This window comes from Salmo trutta, chromosome 8 (genome assembly GCF_901001165.1).
Source record: "Salmo trutta chromosome 8, fSalTru1.1, whole genome shotgun sequence".
In the NCBI taxonomy this organism is placed as follows: domain Eukaryota; kingdom Metazoa; phylum Chordata; class Actinopteri; order Salmoniformes; family Salmonidae; genus Salmo; species Salmo trutta.
In genome coordinates, this window is record NC_042964.1 from 7,036,277 (window position 1) to 7,055,203 (window position 18,927).

Sequence of the window (18,927 nt, forward strand, 5' to 3'; positions counted from 1 at the left end):
TGAGTAAAGTGTCTGAATACTTACGTAAATCTAATATTTCAATTTTTATTTGTAATACATTTGCCAAAAATTCTAAAAACCTGTTTTTGCTTTGTGATTATGTGGTATTGTGTGTAGATTGATGAGGGGAAAAAAACGATTTAATCCATTTTAGAATAAGGCTGTAAAGTAGCAAAATGTGGATAAAATCAAGGGGTCTGAATTCTTTCCCGAATGCACTGCAGACCATAATATAAAATATAATATAACCTTTCATCCAGAAGAAGTCAAGCATACGTTTTCCATATTTGTGGCCTAAGGGGAAACAAACCAACAATCCTGGTGTTGAAAGCACCATGCTCTACAAACTGAGCCACACAGCACCACAACACACATGAGAGTTGGCAAGAGGCCACAAACAGATCTGAGACCAGGTTCATTACTGATGTCACATCATTGTGTGTTCCAGGAAATATGCTGGGTCTGGCTTGATGTTGGAAAGTTCCCCTCTGTCTGGTTTGAGGAAGTTATGTAAAATGTAACTAAATCTCTGGTCAGCAGGACATAGTTCTAACTGGTACCAGTGTATCAGAGTCCTGAAGAGAGGAGTTGATTACACATTATGTCTAGATGTCTTTATCATTAAGGAGAAATGTGTAAAATAAACATTAAAATAATATTAAGTTGAAACTTGATGAATCACAACTCTACACCTATACTGTCAATCTGCAACAAGTATTTATTTGATCATCAGAAAATACATCTTCATTAACAAATAAAAAACATGCTGAGACTACATTGGCTATGCAGTATGTAAACTATGGTCTAAATACATTTTCAATGAAAGAAAGTTACATTCCAGTTAGAAAAACACATTGATACTTACAGTGCTGTGAAAAAGTATTTGCCCCCTTTCTGATTTTCTCTATTTTTGCATATTTTTGATACTGAATGTTATCAGATCTTCAACCAAAACCTAATATTAGATAAAGTGAACTTGAGTTTACAAATAACAAAATATATTTATACTTATTTTATCTCTTTAATTAACAAAGTTATGCAACACCCAATTCCCCTGTGTGAAAAGTAATTGCCCCTTTACACTCAATAACTGGTTGTTCCACCTTTAGCTCTAATGACTGCAACCAAAGGCTTCCTGTAGTTGTTGATCAGTCTCTCAAATTGCTGTGGAGGAATTTTGGCCACCTATTGCATACAGAACTGCTTTAACTCAGCAATCATACCCAAACCATCACACTACCACCACCATGCTTGACAATTGATATGAAGTTTTTTACTGTGGAATGCAGTGTTTGGTTTTCATCAGACACAATGCGACCCATCTAGTCCAAAAAGTTAGTTGAAGGAACCATGAGTTCTGCTCAGTATCAGAAAATTCTACAGGAGAATGACAGGCCATCAGTCTGTCAGCTGAAGCTGAAGAGCAGCTGGGTCACGAAGCTGGACAATGATCCAAAACACACAATCAAGTCTTCATGAAAATGGTTAAAAATAAACATATTTGAAGTTTTGAAATTACCTGGTCAAATTCCAGAACTAATCCAAATTGAGATGTTGTGGCAGGACTTGAAACGAGCAGTCTACATGAAAATGGTCCCTTCATCTAATATTCTGTTTTCTTTGAAGATCAGATAACATTTAGCATCAAAAATATGTCAAAGATGAGAGAATTAGAAAGGAGGCAAATACTTTTTCACAGCACTGTATAATAACAAAACTACAGATAAGTAATTTACAGATATGATGTCTATCTTGAGATGTCTATCTTGAGATCACTACCTGTTATAAACCAACCAAGTCAAGAAAATAATCAAGAAAACATCTCATGATAAAACACTATTAATGTTTATAATTAAACAATTTACTTAATAAAACAAACAGATCTGAGACCAGTGACAAATACAACAATGACAAATAAAACACATTTAATTAGGTTCAGAAAATACATACCAGTACAGATTATTAATGTAAATAAAAAAGAGAAATGTTTGGAGAACATTTTACATAATTAGAGTTCTCTCTTTGTCATCATTCTCTTCATCTTCTTCTAATCCTCTTCGTTATTGGGAGACCCCTCTTCCTCCTTGTGGAAGACCTTCCCATCAGGCTGCTTTTTCCATGTCACTTTGGTGTCTGCAGGTAACCCCTGCTCCTTCAGCTTGTTCCTTATCTGGAGAAACACAAAGACACACAGAGACCCACACTTTTATACCATCTATTGCATCTCGTCTATACCGGTCGGTCATGTCTCATCCATATATTTATATGTACATATTCTCATTCCATCCCTTTACTTAGATTTGTGTGTATTAGGTAGTTGTTGTGGAATTGTTAGATTAGTTGTTAAATATAGTTGCACTGTCGGAACTAGAGCACAAGCATTTCACACACTCGCAATAACATCTGCTAACCACGTGTTTGAGAAAAATGAGATTTGATTTGATTTCAATATTTCACACATGTACAAGTGTGTTTTAATATACATGTGTGAATTGGTAATGTGTTTTTGGATTTCCCACTCTCTCTGAGATACTCTTGGAGAGCGGGGTCATGGCCAGGATAGAAGGTCGTCCACAAACAGACTAGAACCCAGACCAGACAGGAGGACATCCACAACAGACTAGGACTTAGACCAGAGAGGAGGACATCCACAACAGACTAGGACCCAGACCAGAGAGGAGGTCATCCACAACAGACTAGGACCCAGACCAGAGAGGAGGACATCCACAACAGACTAGGACCCAGACCAGAGAAGAGGTCATCCACAACAGACTAGGACCCAGACCAGAGAAGAGGTCTCTACAGTTTGTATTATTACTGAGTTGGTTCTTCATGAACAGGGTGAAACTCACCTCTTGTAAGATGGCGTCCTGAACAGCAGGATCACTGAGGTTCAGATTTTGATCCTTTGGGGTCATCTTCATTCTCACCACCTGTCTCTTCAGTTGAGGTTTCTCAGGGTTCTCCACAGCTGGGTCTACAAGATAATACAATCCCACAATGACAGTAGTGAATCATTGGGCAACATTAGAGTTCCCCTGTCATCATAATATCAGGTAGATCAGGTGGAGAATATGGTAACTTACCATAGCAGATGAAATAATTGGTGTTGTCACAGAGATCATTTATCCATTCAGTTTTTTCAGAAAACATCAGAGTGCAGTTGCAACTCTGATCTGTTGAAGGATGTCCTGGCCACCAGTTTCTGAATGAGGAGTCACTCTGGTCTGACCATATCCAGGAGTCTAGAAACAGACCGATCCACACAGGAAGTCCCCTCAGTGATATCTTCTGATCTATCTCTGTGTTCTCAGTCTGGTTCCTCACACTGACCAGGTCTGTGTGATGCTGTCTGCAGTAACTCTGAGCATCTATCCAGGTCTTGTTCTCCTGAATTAAGACGTATGTTAGGTTGGTGCCTTGTTTTCCTGCAAAAGTCAAATGTAATAATCAATACAAATATCCATTGAAATATAATCTACTGATCATCTATAGTACATGTTCTCATTGATTTGATAACAGATCAATAACTTAAAGCTATCATGAGTCTATGTCTCAGCTCACTGGCAGCCCCAGCACTTAGAACAGGCTTCATTTACATTTTAGTAATTTAGCAGACACTCTTATCCAGAGCAACTTACAGCAGTGAATACATACATTTCATACATTTTTTTCTCCGTACTGGTCCCCCGTGGGAATCAAACCCACAACCCTGGTGTTGCAAACACCATGCTCTACCAACTGAGCCACACAGGACCATCATTAGCATGTAAACACTCACCATCATAACAGATGAAGTGATGCTGGTCATCACAGGAGGTGTTGTTCCACAGCCCAGCTTTACTCTTTAAAGCACAGTTACCATTTTGGGGCGTCCCAGTGTCCCAGTTTCTGAACTCAGTCTCCCCCTCTCTGTAGAAACGTCTGCCTGCCAGAGACCAGTGCCACTTCATTGAGTCTCCCTTCTTCAGTCCGATCCATAACCAGTATTTAGAAACACCGACACTGGTAATCAGCCTGTTCAGGTCCTCCATGTCATCTACTGTAGCCAGATCAGTGTAATGTGCTCTGCAGTAACTCTGGGCATCAGTCCAGGTCATATAGTTGTTAATGAAGTGATACTGATGAAGACATGAGGAAGGTGTGTAGAACCCTGTTAACAGAATAATGGTTCATGAGGGACATTTTCTCCAGAAACTTCTCAACCCCAACCACACTATCTATGGATCTGTTAACATAAAGTACACACACACACACACACACACACACACACACACACACACACACACACACACACACACATACACACCTACATCCATGTTAATAGTCTCTTCTGATTATAATGATTATGTCTATATCTATTATCTTCCAAAATGTAAGTCTGTTTATCTAGCTGTCTAATAACACATTCTGATTGAATGGCTTGTCCTGCACTTTGTAAAATCCCAGGGTGCATTGAGTGAATGTTGGAAAAAGATCTTGGTTCCTTTCTAAACACAGAAGTGTGAATGCAAAGAGGACTGTCCACAAAATAGGTGAAGTGAACAAGCAAAATAGTTGAGTCCTCATTCAAATCCAGGGGCAGAGTGAATACAAAGAGAACTGAGTTATGTTGCTCTCTTTTACACCAGTTCACTTTAAACAGGACTGAGATCAGTTATTTTAAACAGGACCATATGTGAAAACACCTAACAGAAATTAGGGCTCATAAATATTACAATTTATTCATTACTTTAGCAATATTTGATTTAACTTGTACTAAATAAATGATATATAAATACATGCCTATACTTAAGAGATATAACTGATAAATTGCCATAAGGTGGTCATCGAGATCATTTTGGGGACCAAATGGGCCCAATACGGACAGCCGATCCAAGAAGTCAGTTTATTACAGGAACAGTGAAGGCTGTCCTCATCAGATATGAGCTGCCAGCACTGGGCCAATGTATTGGGGATAATATGGAGCCGATTAGCAAGGAGGTATTGCTGAGACACACACACAGTAAACTGACCTGAGATTAGCAGGGTGAGATACCACAACGTTTCCATCACTGTGAAATTTAAAGGATATATGATTAAAATGAATGCACTTCAAGGTTGCAACACTTTACCAATGCAAACTGTCTTTCTCCTTCTTTACTGATATGACGTGACAGGACAGGTGAAGATAATGCTCCCCACATAGAGGGTTATCACCTGTTCAGAGACAGGAACAATCAGTGATTGTTAGGTTAGGTTTCTAAAGTATTGGAAGTGGGTAGTGGTGAAAAACCTCAACATAACGTTTCCAGAGAGTTAGAACACATGGTTGATTATTCTACACTGGAACCTTCAAAACTGGGAATAAAAAAAACATCTTAGAAATATAATAAACATTTCTCTATAATAAAATATGTTATATTTACAACATGATTCTACAATCCAAAATGGCCTTACCTGGTAATTGAAGAAAACTCACTTACTCTGTCTCTGTCTCTGTCTCGCTCTGTCTCTCTCTCTCTCTCTCTCCCTCTTTATCTCTCTCTGTCTCTGTCTCTTTATCTCTCGCTATATTACTCTCTCCCCTTTCTGTGTCTCTGTCTCTCCTACTGTGTGTATGTCATCCCATGTTTGTCCCTATATAAACCTTACACTGCTCCTCATTTGCTTGAATTTGTTATTCATCTCAATTTAAAACAAAACTGTGATGTAACATTCATCACACTGGATAAGGGATTGGACAGAACCAGAGAAGGAAACAGTTAGAGAGGCTATACAGAACATTTGCATGTGATGGTGATCTTGATTCAAAGTAGATAACCCACTCCTCTAGTCTAGTCTATTACCCAGAAATTGCCTCATTGTACAGAAAAGGGTTGAGTGGTTCAAGAATTGTTCAGGTGAGAGAGTGAGGCCTGATTTGATAGTGACTCTCCCAGGTAAAGCCACTTGACTGTAAAAGTACTGGAGGTACACCACAGAGACAGGCAGGAACCCAGTGGACCTGGTCTCAGCTCTCACTCTCTGAAAATGTGTTTTTTAAGACATATTGGGATTTTCAACCTGTTTATATTTGAATGTTATTCAGGGGAAATGGTGATGTTATGGTAAAAATATACACTGAGTGTACAAAACATTAGGAACACCTTCAGTTGCCCTCAAAACAGCCTCAATTCGTCGAGGCATGAACTCTACAAGGTGTCAAAAGCGTTCCACAGGGATGCTGCCAAAGTCAACACCAATGCTTCACTCAGTTGTGTCAAGTAGGCTGGTAGTGGATCTCCACTCCAAATAGCTTGTTCCATCTCATCCCTCATTATCAGTTGGGTTGATATCTGCTGACTGGTGAATGACTGGTAACTGTCATGGAGAGAGCAGGTGGTCCTGATGGTCCTGATGTCTCCCTCTCCACTGTCATTGGGTGCTCTGACCTCCCTCTCCTCTGTCATTGGGTGCTCTGCTCTCCCTCTCCTCTGTCATTGGGTGCTCTGACCTCCCTCTCCTCTGTCATTGGGTGCTCTGCTCTCCCACTCCTCTGTCATTGGGTGTTCTGACCTCCCTCTCCTCTGTCATTGGTTGCTCTGACCTCCCTCTCCTATGTCACTGGGTTCTCTGACCTCCCTCTCCTCTGTCATTTGGTGCTCTATGCTCACTCTCCTCTGTCATTGGGTGATCTGCCATCACTCGCCGTTGTCATTGGGTGCTCTTCCCTCCTTTCCCTCTGTCACTGGGGGCTCTGCCCTCCTTCTCTTCTGTCATTGGGTAATCTTCCCTCCCTCCCCCTGTCATTGGGTGCTCTGACCTCACTCTCCTCTGTCATTGGGTGTTCTGCACTCTCTCTCTCCTCTTTCATTGACTGTGAATTGATGCACAACTTCAGTCTTTTTCAAATGCAAACCGTTGGTCAGCAGGTCATGGTTACAGTTGACACCTGTTTGGTGGTTGTGATGGGTCTTAAAGACTAACATATAATTGAATTATGAACCAAATGTACCCTACAACATTTTAAACCTTTATTTGGTCATAAAAAATGTGTAGTTTAATTCATATAAAACCTTGTTGAGAAATGAGAGATTATTTCTTGAAATCTAAATTAACGTCCAATACAGAAATACAGAGCTGTTGAAATGGTAATCTGACATGAGATCTGTGCTTGCAACTGGGACTTTCACCTGAGTCATTGATGTCAATGCACATAAATTCCAGTGATCAGATCTCAAGTCTGAATAGTGTCTATAATGACTGAGGATAAAGAGCATCTCTCACTATCACACATCATGTTATTTATTAACATTCCAAATGAACCATCAAGTCTACAGTTGAAGAAAAACTATGTTCTAATATATAAACTAACAAAAGAGATTCAAACAATGAACAATGTTAAAGATTTGGAACTAAAGATCACATCCAGTGACAAAACAATACTAATATACGATTAAATAATATTAATTAATGATAAAACAATATAAATCTAGACCAGTACAGATTATTCAAGTAAATAGAAAGAGAAATGTTAGGAGAACATTTTTACATAATTAGAGTTCACGCTTTGTCATCATCCTCTTCATCATCTTCTTCTCCTCCTCTTCTGTCTTGGGAGGCTCCTCTTTCTCCTTGAGGAAGACCTTCCCATCAGGCTGCTTTTTCCACGTCACTTTGGTGTCTGCAGGTAACCCCTGCTCCTTCAGCTTGTTCCTTATCTGGAGAAACACACACATACAGAAACCCACAATATTTCACTCTAATAGTCATTCTGAAGATCTACAACTACCATTCCTTCCTGCTATACTGAGACGTTCTTCACTTCAACCCTTTGACTCTATGAGGAGATGAGGCTTATATTTGTCCTGTTTCTGTAAGACCGACGCTGGAGTCGAGAAGCAGGTACCGGGAGTCAACATTTAATTAGGAACAAACATGGAACAAGACAGGAAAAGCGTCAGCACACTGGTATTAAAGACAGACGACAATCACTGCTGGAGCAGGGAACAGAGCAGGGGACCAGACAGATATAGGGGAGGTAATGACAGAGGTGACATAAGTCCAGGTGAGTCCAATAATTGCTGATGCGCCTGACGGGGGAATGCAGGAGTGCGTAATTATGGTGGCAGGAGTGCGTAATGCTGGGGATACAGGCGCCCTCGAGCGCCAGGTGAGAAGAGTGGGAGCAGTTGTCACAATTTAACACATGGACAAGTGTGTGAATTGGAAATGTCTTTTTTGCATATCCCACTCTCCCTGAGACACCTTCGGAGAGTGGGGTCACAGCCAGGAGAAAAAGTCATCCACAACAGACTAGAACCCAGATCAGAGAGGAGGGTCACGCACAACAGACTAGGACCCAGACCAGAGAAGAGGTCTGTACAGTTTGTATTATTACTGAGTTGGTTCTTCATGAACAGGGTGAAACTCACCTCTTGTAAGATGGTGTCCTGAACAGCAGGATCACTGAGGTTCAGATTTTGATCCTTTGGGGTCATCTTCACTCTCACCACCTTTCTCTTCAGTTGAGGTAGTCGTGGTTCTGGGCAGGGGGGTAGTCATGGTGGTGGGAAGGGGGGTAGTCGTGGTTGTGGGCAGGGGGTTAGTTGTGGGCAGGGGGGTAGTTGTGGTTGTGGGCAGGGGGGTAGTCGTGTTCGTGGGCAGGGGGTTAGTTGTGGGCAGGGGGGTAGTCGTTGTTGTGGGTGTGGGCAGGGGGGCAGTTGTGGTCTCCACAGCTATGCCAAGAAGAGAATAAAATCCCACAATGACAGTAGTTAATCATGGGGGCAACATTAGAGTTCTCCTGTCATCACAATATCAGGTAGATTCGGTGGAGAATATGGCAATTTACCATAGCAGATGAAAGGAAAGGTGTTATCACAGGGATAATTTCTCAATTTAGCATGATTTGGAGAAGAAGGATTAGAATGCACCATAGTGCAGTTGTATCTCTGATCTGTTGAAAGCCATCCTGACCACCAGTTTCTGAATGAGGAGTCACTCTGGTCTGACCATATCCAGGAGTCTAGAAACAGACCGATCCACACAGGAAGTCCCCTCAGTGATATCTTCTGATCTATCTCTGTGTTCTCAGTCTGGTTCCTCACACTGACCAGGTCTGTGTGATGCTGTCTGCAGTAACTCTGAGCATCTATCCAGGTCTTGTTTTCCTGAATTAAGACGTATGTTAGGTTGGTGTCTTGTTTTTCTGCAAAAGTCAAATTTAATAATCAATATAAAATTCCAATGAAACATAATCTTGTGATCATCTATAGTACATGTTCTCATTGATTTAATAACAGATCAATAACTGATTAACAACTTAAAGCTATCATGAGTCTATGTTTCAACTCAATGGCAGCCCCAGCACTTAGAACAGGCTTCATCATTAGTATGTAACACTCACCATCATAACAGATGAAGTGATGCTGGTCATCACAGGAGGTGTTGTTCCACAGCCCAGCTGTACTCATTAAAGCACAGTTGCCATTTTGGGGTGTCCCAGTGTCCCAGTTTCTGAACTCAGTCTCACCCTCTCTGTAGATACATCTGCCTGCCAGAGACCAGTGCCACTTCATTGAGTCTCCCTTCTTCAGTCCGATCCAGTAACATAATTTATAATCATTGGGACTGGTAATCAGCCTGTTCAGGTCCTCCATGTCATCTACTGTAGCCAGATCAGTGTAATTCTCTCTGCAGTAACTCTGGGCATCAGTCCAGGTCATATAGTTGGTAATGGAGTGATACTGATGAAGACATGAGGAAGGTGTGTACAACCCTGTTAAGTGAATAATGATTCATGACAGACATTTTATCCAGCAACCGTTCACCCCCAACCACACTCATCTATGCACCTTTGCACTTTGTACACCAAATTGTGTAAGCAGACACACACACACACACACACACACACACACACACACACATCTTGAACTGACCTGAGATTAGGAGTTAGGGTTTGGTATAGTTTTAGGGTTATGGGTTTGGGGTTCAGTTTAGAGTTTACAATTAGGTTTAGGGTTACTGTTAAAATGTAGGGTTAGATTTAGGGTTTGGGGAGAATAGGATTTTGGATGGGAATCAATTATTTCTTCCCCACAAGGATAGCAAATACAAAACTGTGTATTTGTCTGTGTGTCTGTGTGTCTCTTTTGCTTTCATAATAAATAGCCTGAACTCTGTCTATGTTGTTGTTGTTGTTAGGCTAACAGTCCCTTTAGTGGTGAGCATCGCTGTCCGTGATGTTAAATAGGTCCTGTCAGGTTTCTGTTATCATGATCTCTTCCATTGAGGTCAACATAGTTTGCATAAAGATAGTGAAGGCAAATACAGCATATGGATAGAAAGAGTGAGAGAGAAAGAGAGAGAGAGAGAGTTCTACTTTCTATATTCAATTCTTTTTGAAAAAAACTACTACTTTGTATTGAATGACTATAAAAGCTATATCAACAGCATCGTATCAAATTCACCATCCCTTTGTTACTGGTTTTTATCAGGTCTGTAGCTGAACATGGGGAGGTTGAGAGGCAGGTAGGAGTGAGATGAGCAGGTTCTCATGGGGTCAATGCTTAGGGCCCTAAATCATCTAAATGATGTCACTACTGGAAATGAATGGGATTCCTTAGTGCTTTGAGAGTTGCTTTGTGGTTTGACTGGAGAGCAGGAAATGACATGCACCGAAGGAACATAAAAACAGGAACAGACTCAATACCAATCAGACAGCCAATCAGATGTGTTAGCCACCATCACACAAGTAGAAGCCTGTCAGCCTTCATGTGTCTGTGTGTGTGCGTGTGCATGTGAGTGTCTATGAGGTTTTTCTAAGGAGAGGGAAAAGGCTCTTTCCACACAGTTCCAAGCCAGACAGTGGGCCACCATGTTGGATATCAACCAAAACTAACATGACAATCATTTAGGTGCTTGTACATTAAAAACTTCCAAGACATCCCCTAAATCCTCCTGAAAAGTCTTATTCATGTCAACTTTCTTTTTCAGTCCAATGTGCTTTATTTTACCATGGGCAACCAGTGAGATGGCATTTATTCATGATTCCAAGCCATTTACAGAAAATGAATAATTTAAGGTAAGAAGGAACACCTCTCTCTCACCAGAGAGCCTAGTGACTCCTTGCACCTACACAGATGTTGTCTACAGAAGGTGGCATTGTACTGTGGTTGTGGCGTAACATGGAAGGTGGTGGAAGGCTACTTTGTTTGTCATTTGTGTATGCTAAGCAACTGTCTGCTAACATGTGGCTTTAGTGACACGCATACTGTAGCATTGCTCTGTTGTTCTTTGTTCAAGCTCAGAACCGGCCTGGCCCCATTCAATACTCAGAAATTCAGGCCCTGCCCGGCCTGAGCCCGTCTGTTTTAGGATGAAAATTAAAACTCTATTCCTGATCCCATGCCATTTACAGAAACTGAATAGTTTAAGGAAGAACAGAAACCTCTCTCTCACCAGAGAGAAACACGTGTATGTGACCAATAAAATTAGATTTGATTTGAGCCTACCCAGAAAACATGACCCCATTGGCCTCATCTGGGTATTTGGTAGCAAGGTGGTCAGGAGTTAGCCCTCACCAAGCCCAACACAGGCTAGCCCACATCAAGCCCTAACCAGCCCAACACAGGCTAGCCCACATCAAGCCCTAACCAGCCCAACCAACACAGTCTAGCCCACACCAAGCCCTAACCAGCCCATCACATGCTAGACGCAACAGCCAAACATAAGCAAGCCCGCACCAGCCAAACACAGGCTAGACACACCAGCTCAACACAGGCTAGCCCACACCAGCCCAACACAGGCTAGCCCACACCAAGCCCAACACAGGTTAGCCCACACCAAGCCCAACACAGGTTACCCCACACCAAGCCCAACACAGGTTACCCCACACCAAGCCCAACACAGGTTACCCCACACCAAGCCCAACACAGGTTAGCCCACACCAAGCCCAACACAGGTTAGCCCACACCAAGCCCAACAGAGGTTACACCACGCCAAGCCCAACACAGGCTAGCCCACACCAAGCTCAACACAGGTCAGCCCACACCAAGCCCGACACAGGTTACCCCACACCAAGCCCAACACAAGTTAGCCCACACAAAGCCCAACACAGGTTACTCCACACCAAGCCCAACACAGGTTAGCCCACACCAAGCCCAACACAGGTTAGCCCACACCAAGCCCAACACAGGTTACCCCACGCCAGCCCAACACAGGCTAGCCCACAGCAAGCCCAACACTGGTTAGCCTACACCAAGCTCAGCACATGTTAGCCCACACCAAGCCCAGCACATGTTAGCCCAAACCAGCCCAACACAGGCTAGCCCACATCACCCAAACACAGGCTACCCCACACCAGCCCAACACAGGCTAGCCCACACTAGCCCAACACAGGTTAGCCCACACCAAGCCCAACACAGGTTACCCCACACCAAGCCCATCACAGGTTAGACCATACCAAGCACAACACAGGTCAGCCCACACAAAGCCCAACACAGGTTACCCCACATCAAGCCCAAAACAGGTTAGCTCATGCCAAGCCCAACACAGGTTAGCCCACACTAAGCCCAACACAGGTTAGTTCAAAACAAGACAAGACCAACACAGGTTACCCCACACCAAGCCCAACACAGGTTAGCCCACACCAAGCCCAACACAGGCTACCCCACACCAGCCCAACACAAGCTAGCCCACACTAGCCCAACACAGGTTAGCCCACACCAAGCCCAACACAGGTTGCCCCACACCAAGCCCAACACAGGCTACCCCACAACACCCCAACACAGGTTAGCCCATACCAAGCACAACACAGGTTAGCCCACACAAAGCCCAACATAGGTTACCCCACATCAAGCCCAAAACAGGTTAGCCAACGCCAAGCCCAACACAGGTTAGCCCACACCAAGCCCAACACAGGTTAGCTCACAACAAGACCAACACAGGTTAGCCCACACCAAGCCCAACACAGGTTACCCCACACCAAGCCCAACACAGGTTAACCCACACCAAGCCCAACACAGGTTACCCCACGCCAAGCCCAACACAGGTTAGCCCACACCAAGCCCGACACAGGTCAGCCCACTCCAAGCCCAACACAGGTTAACCCACACCAAGGCCAACACAGGTTAGCCCACACCAGCCAAACACAGGCTATCCCAAACCAAGCCCAGCATAGGCCAGCCCACACCAGCCAAGCACAGGCTAGCCCACACCAATCCCAACAGAGGTCACCACACACCAAGCCCAACACAGGTTTGCCCACACCAAGCCCAAAACAGGTTACCCCATACCAAGCCCAACACAGGGTTAACCCACACCAAGCCCAACACAGGTTAGCCCACACCAAGCCCAACACATGTTAGCCCACACCAAGCCCAACACAGGTTACCCCACACCAAGCCCAACACAGGTTACCCCACACCAAGCCCAACACAGGTTACCCCACGCCAAGCCCAACACAGGTTAGCCTACAACAAGCCCAACACAGGTTAGCCCACACCAAGCCCGACACAGGTTAGCCCACACCAAGCCCAACACAGGTTACCCCACACCAAGCCCAACACAGGTTAGCCCACACCAGCCAAACACAGGCTAGCCCAAACCAAGCCCAGCAAGGCTAGCCCACACCAAGCCAAGCACAGGTTAGCCCACACCAAGCCCAACACAGGTTACCCCACACCAAGCCCATTACAGGGTAGTCCACATCAGCCATACTCAGGCTAGCCCACACCAAGCCCAACACAGGTTTGCCCACACCAAGCCCAAAACATGTTAGCCCACACCAATCCCAACACAGGTTAGCCCACACCAAGCCCAACACGGGTTACCCCACACCAAGCCCAACACGGGTTACCCCACACCAAGCCCATTACAGGGTAGTCCACATCAGCCATACTCAGGCTAGCCCACACCAAGCCAAGCACAGGTTAGCCCACACCAAGCCCAACACGGGTTACCCCACACCAAGCCCAACACGGGTTACCCACACCAAGCCCAACACGGGTTACCCCACACCAAGCCCAACACGGGTTACCCCACACCAAGCCCAACACGGGTTACCCCACACCAAGCCCAACACGGGTTACCCCACACCAAGCCCAACACGGGTTACCCCACACCAAGCCCAACACAGGTTACCCCACACCAAGCCCAACACAGGTTACCCCACACCAAGCCCAACACAGTTACCCCACACCAAGCCCAACACAGGTTTGCCCACACCAAGCCCAACACATGTTAGCCCACACCAATCCCAACACGGGTTACCCCACACCAAGCCCAACACGGGTTACCCCACACCAAGCCCAACACGGGTTACCCCACACCAAGCCCAACACGGGTTACCCCACACCAAGCCCAACACGGGTTACCCCACACCAAGCCCAACACGGGTTACCCCACACCAAGCCCAACACGGGTTACCCCACACCAAGCCCAACACGGGTTACCCCACACCAAGCCCAACACGGGTTACCCCACACCAAGCCCAACACGGGTTACCCCACACCAAGCCCAACACGGGTTACCCCACACCAAGCCCAACACGGGTTACCCCACACCAAGCCCAACACGGGTTACCCCACACCAAGCCCAACACAGGTTACCCCACACCAAGCCCAACATGGGTTACCCCACACCAAGCCCAACACGGGTTACCCCACACCAAGCCCAGCTGCTTCATAATGTAGAGGAAGGGCTAATTTTAATATTTGGAGGCGTGTTTTGCAAATACCTGAATTCATGTCTTTAACATTCCAAATGTGCCATCAAGTCTACAGTTGAAGTACTGTGTTCTAATTTATAAACAAACAAAAGAGATTAAAAAAATGCACAATTTTAAAGATTTGTAACATATGATCACATCCTATAAAAAAACAAATATTATATATGATAAAATAATATTCATATATGATTAAACAATATTAATATATGATAAAACATTATTAATTTTATCTAACCTTTATTTAACTAGGCAAGTCAGTTAAGAACAAATTCTTATTTACAATGTCGACCTACACCGGCCAAACCGGGACGACGCTGGGCCAATTGTGCGCCGCCCTATGTGACTCCCAATCACAGAGGTTGTGATACAGCCTGGACTCAAACCAGGGTGTCTGTAGTGACCGAGAGGCCATTAACACAATATTAATAAATATTAATACATGATTAAACAATATTAATATATGATTAAACAATATTAATGTGTACTGTAATCAAACATATTAATATATGATTAAACAATATTAATATGTGATAAAACAACATTAATATATTCTGTAATAAATTATATGAATATATGATAAAACAATATTAATATTTACTGTAATACTCATTAAAGCACAGATACCATTTTGGGGTGTCCCTGTGTCCCAGTTTCTGAACTCAGTCTCCCCCTCTCTGTAGAAACATATGTCTGCCAGAGACCAGTGCCATTTCATGGAGTCTCCCTTCTTCAGTCCGATCCAGACGAAGTAACTACTATTGACACTAGTTATCAGCTTGTTCAGGTCCTCCATGTCATCTACTGTAGCCAAGTCAGTGTAGTTCTCTCTGCAGTAACTCTGGGCATCAGTCCAGGTCATAGAGTTGGTAATGAAGTGATACTGATGAAGACATGAGGAAGGTGTGTAGAACCCTGTTAACAGAATAATGGTTCATGAGGGACATTTTCTCCATCAACTTCTCAACCACACTATCTATGGATCTGTTAACAAACAGTACACCCTGGTTTGTAGACACACCAGCTACATCCATCCACACACCCAGCAAACATGACCACATGGGCCCTGTGTGGGTATTCAATGGGCAAGGTGGGCACGGCTAGTCCACACCAACCCATAAAGGGCTACCCTACAGCAAGCCCACACCAGCTCAGCAAGGCTTAGCCCACAGCAAGCCTACAACGTCTCAACCAGGGCTGTCCCAGAGCAAGCCCGTACAAGCTCAACAAGGGGTAGCCCACAGCAAGCCTACAACGTCTCAACAAAAGCCACCCCACAGCAAGCCCATACCAGCTCAACAAGGGCTACCCTACAGCAAGCCCACAGCAGCTCACCAAGGGCTACCCCACAGCAAACCCACAGCAGCTCAACAAGTGCTACCCCACAGCAAGCCCACAGCAGCTCAACAAGGGCTACCCCACAGCAAGCCCACAGCAGCTCAACAAGGGCTACCCCACAGCAAGCCCACAGCAGCTCATCAAGGCTAACCCCACAGCAAGCCCGCAGCAGCTCAACAAGGGCTACCCCACAGCAAGCCCACAGCGTTCAACCAGGGCGAGCCCACACAAACCCATCCAGGGCTAGTCCAGAGCATGCCCACACCAACCCAACACAGGCTAGACAACACAAAGTCCAGCAGAAACAACTCAATGAATGACACATTTCCTAAATAACAGAATTTAAGAATACAGGTTATATATTACATTGACAATATTTGGTTTAACTTGGATAAAATAAATTATAATCTCAGCAAAAAAAGAAATGTCCTCTCACTATCAACTGTGTTAATTTTCAGCAAATTTAACATGTGTAAATATTTTTATGAACATAACAAGATTCAACAACTGAGACATAAACTGAACAAGTTCCACAGACATGTGACTAACAGAAATGTAATACTGTGTCCCTGAACAAAGGGGGGTCAAAATCAAAAGTAACAGTCAGTATCTGGTGTGGCCACCAGCTAGCTCAGCTACATTAAGTACTGCAGTGCATCTCCTCCTAATGGACTGCACCAGATTTGCCAGTTCTTGCTGTGAGATGTTACCCCACTTTTCCTCCAAGGCACCTGCAAGTTCCCGGACAGTTCTAAGGGGAATGGCCCTAGCCCTCACCCTCCGATCCAACAGGTCCCAGATGTGCTCAATGGGATTGAGATCCGGGCTCTTCTCTGGCCATGGCAGAACACTGACATTCCTGTCTTGCAGGAAATCACGCAAAGAACGAGCAGTATGGCTGGTGGCATTGTCATGCTGGAGGGTGATGTCAGGATGAGCCTGCAGGAAGAGAAAAACATGAGGGAGGAGGATGTCTTCCCTGTAACGCACAGCAATGAGATTGCCTGCAATGACATCAAGGCAAGTCCGATGATGCTGTGACACACCGCCCCAGACCATGACGGACCCTCCACCTCCAAATCGATCCCACTCCAGAGTACAGGCCTCGGTGTAACGCTCATTCCTTCGACCATGAACGCGAATCCGACCATCACCCCTATGTGAGACAAACCGCGACTCGTCAGTGAAGAGCACTTTTTGCCAGTCCTGTCTGGTCCATCAACTGTGGGTTTGTGCCCATAGGCGACGTTGTTGCCGGTGATGTCTGGTGAGTACCTGCCTTACAACAGGCCTACAAACCCTCAGTCCAACCATTCTTAGCCTACTGCGGACAGTCTGAGCACTGATGGAGGAATTGTGCATTCCTGGTGTAACTTGGGCAGTTGTTGTTGCCATCCTGTACCTGTCCTGCAGGTGTGATGTTCGGATGTACCGATCCTGTGCAGGTGTTGTTACACGTGGTCTGCCACTGCGAGGATGATCATCTGTCCGTTCTGTCTCCCTGTAGCGCTGTCTTAGGCGTCTCACAGTATGGACATTGCAGTTTATTGCCCTGGTCACATCTGCAGTCCTCCTGCCTCCTTGCAGCATGCCTAAGGCACGTTCACACAGATGAGCAGGGACCCTGGGCATCTTTCATTTGGTGTTTTTCAGAGTCAGTAGAAAGGCCTCTTTAGTATCCTAAGTTCTCATAACTGTGACCTTAATTGCCTACTGTCTGTAAGCTGTTAGTGTCTTAACGACCGTTACACAAGTGCATGTTCATTAATTGTTTATGGTTCATTGAACAAGCATGGGAAACAGTGTTTAAACCCTTTACAATGAAGATCTGTGAAGTTATTTGGATTTTTACGAATGATCTTTTAAAGACAGGGTACTGAAAAAGGAACGTTTCTTTTTTTGCTGAGTTTATATACTTAGAAAACGATATATAATAGATTAAACTGATGAATTGCCATAGGGTGGACAATACATATAGGACCAATACATAAACTCATTTTGGGGACCAAATGGGTCCAATACGGACAGCCGATCCAAAGAGTGGCTTATTTCAGGAGAAGTGAAGGCTGTACTCACCAGGTATGGGCTGCCAACACTGGGACACACTGGGCCACATCGGGCCAGTGTCTTGGGGGCCAATATGTAGTCGATTAGCAAGGACGTATCGGCCCAATGTGGCATGTTTGCTGGGACACACACACAGTAAACTGACCTGAGATTAGCAGGGTGAGATACCACAACGTTTCCATCACTGTGAAATTCAAAGGATATATGATTAAAATGAATGCACTTCAAGGCTGCAACACTTTACCAATGCAAACTGTCTTTCTCCTTCTTTACTGATATGACGTGACAGGACAGGTGAAGATAATGCTCCCCACATAGAGGGTTATCACCTGTTCAGAGACAGGAACAATCAGTGATTGTTAGGTTAGGTTTCTAAAGTATTGGAAGTGGGTAGTGGTGAAAAACCTCAACATAACGTTTCCAGAGATTTAGAACACATGGTTGATTATTCTACACTGGAACCTTCAAACTGGGAATAAATAAAGTATTGTTAAAATGAAGTCAAGAAACAGGATCCACTGAACAGGATTCCTATGGTCACACACTGCCTGACTTTAAACACAATGAAAACACAATGAAAGGTTTTGAATATAAGACAGAGGATATTACACAAACAGAGTTTGTGTACCAAGAGATTTGGAAATACACCACTTACATCTGAAATTTGCACAAAAAAAACTATACATACATTTATTTACAATAAAGTTGATACATTTTCAACGTGATTATAAAATCCAAAATGGCCTCACCTGTTGTTTGAAGGTAACTCTCTCTCTCTCTCCGCAATCGGGGGAGAAGGGTGGTGGGGTTTCAAGTATTGTTCAGGTGAGTGA

General features: G+C 44.3%; 2 protein-coding genes across 2 annotated transcripts; both read right to left on the bottom strand.

The window, feature by feature from the left end:
• Nucleotides 1-1,823: 1,823 nt before the first annotated feature.
• On the bottom strand, nucleotides 1,824-5,514 carry LOC115198104 (macrophage mannose receptor 1-like). The gene is made up of 6 exons (XM_029759788.1): nucleotides 5,440-5,514; nucleotides 5,016-5,054; nucleotides 3,782-4,153; nucleotides 3,087-3,428; nucleotides 2,853-2,977; nucleotides 1,824-2,170 (listed from the first exon to the last, which is right to left on the bottom strand). The coding sequence occupies exons 2-6, from the start codon at nucleotides 5,050-5,052 to the stop codon at nucleotides 2,048-2,050; spliced, it is 999 nt and encodes a 332-aa protein (XP_029615648.1). The 5' UTR covers nucleotides 5,053-5,054; nucleotides 5,440-5,514; the 3' UTR covers nucleotides 1,824-2,047.
• A 3,242-nt stretch (nucleotides 5,515-8,756) lies between these two features.
• Nucleotides 8,757-18,927, bottom strand: LOC115199210 (lithostathine-1-alpha-like). Its single transcript, XM_029761839.1, has 4 exons — nucleotides 18,844-18,927; nucleotides 18,240-18,278; nucleotides 15,317-15,604; nucleotides 8,757-9,172 (listed from the first exon to the last, which is right to left on the bottom strand). The coding sequence occupies exons 2-4, from the start codon at nucleotides 18,274-18,276 to the stop codon at nucleotides 8,757-8,759; spliced, it is 741 nt and encodes a 246-aa protein (XP_029617699.1). The 5' UTR covers nucleotides 18,277-18,278; nucleotides 18,844-18,927.

What these genes read in the sequence shown, in the direction of transcription:
- LOC115198104 (XM_029759788.1), bottom strand. Translation starts at nt 5,052, where the DNA reads ATGGAAACGTTGTGGTATCTCACCCTGCTAATCTCAG. An exon ending in TCACTTCATCTGTTATGATG is followed by an intron (nt 3,429 to 3,781) that starts GTGAGTGTTTAC and finishes TGACTTTTGCAG; the next exon opens with GAAAACAAGGCACCAACCTA. An exon ending in AGGACGCCATCTTACAAGAG is followed by an intron (nt 2,171 to 2,852) that starts GTGAGTTTCACC and finishes GTGTTTCTCCAG; the next exon opens with ATAAGGAACAAGCTGAAGGA.
- LOC115199210 (XM_029761839.1), bottom strand. Translation starts at nt 18,276, where the DNA reads ATGGAAACGTTGTGGTATCTCACCCTGCTAATCTCAG. An exon ending in TCTCACCCTGCTAATCTCAG is followed by an intron (nt 15,605 to 18,239) that starts GTCAGTTTACTG and finishes TTCTGTTAACAG; the next exon opens with GGTTCTACACACCTTCCTCA. An exon ending in CACAGGGACACCCCAAAATG is followed by an intron (nt 9,173 to 15,316) that starts GTATCTGTGCTT and finishes TGACTTTTGCAG; the next exon opens with AAAAACAAGACACCAACCTA.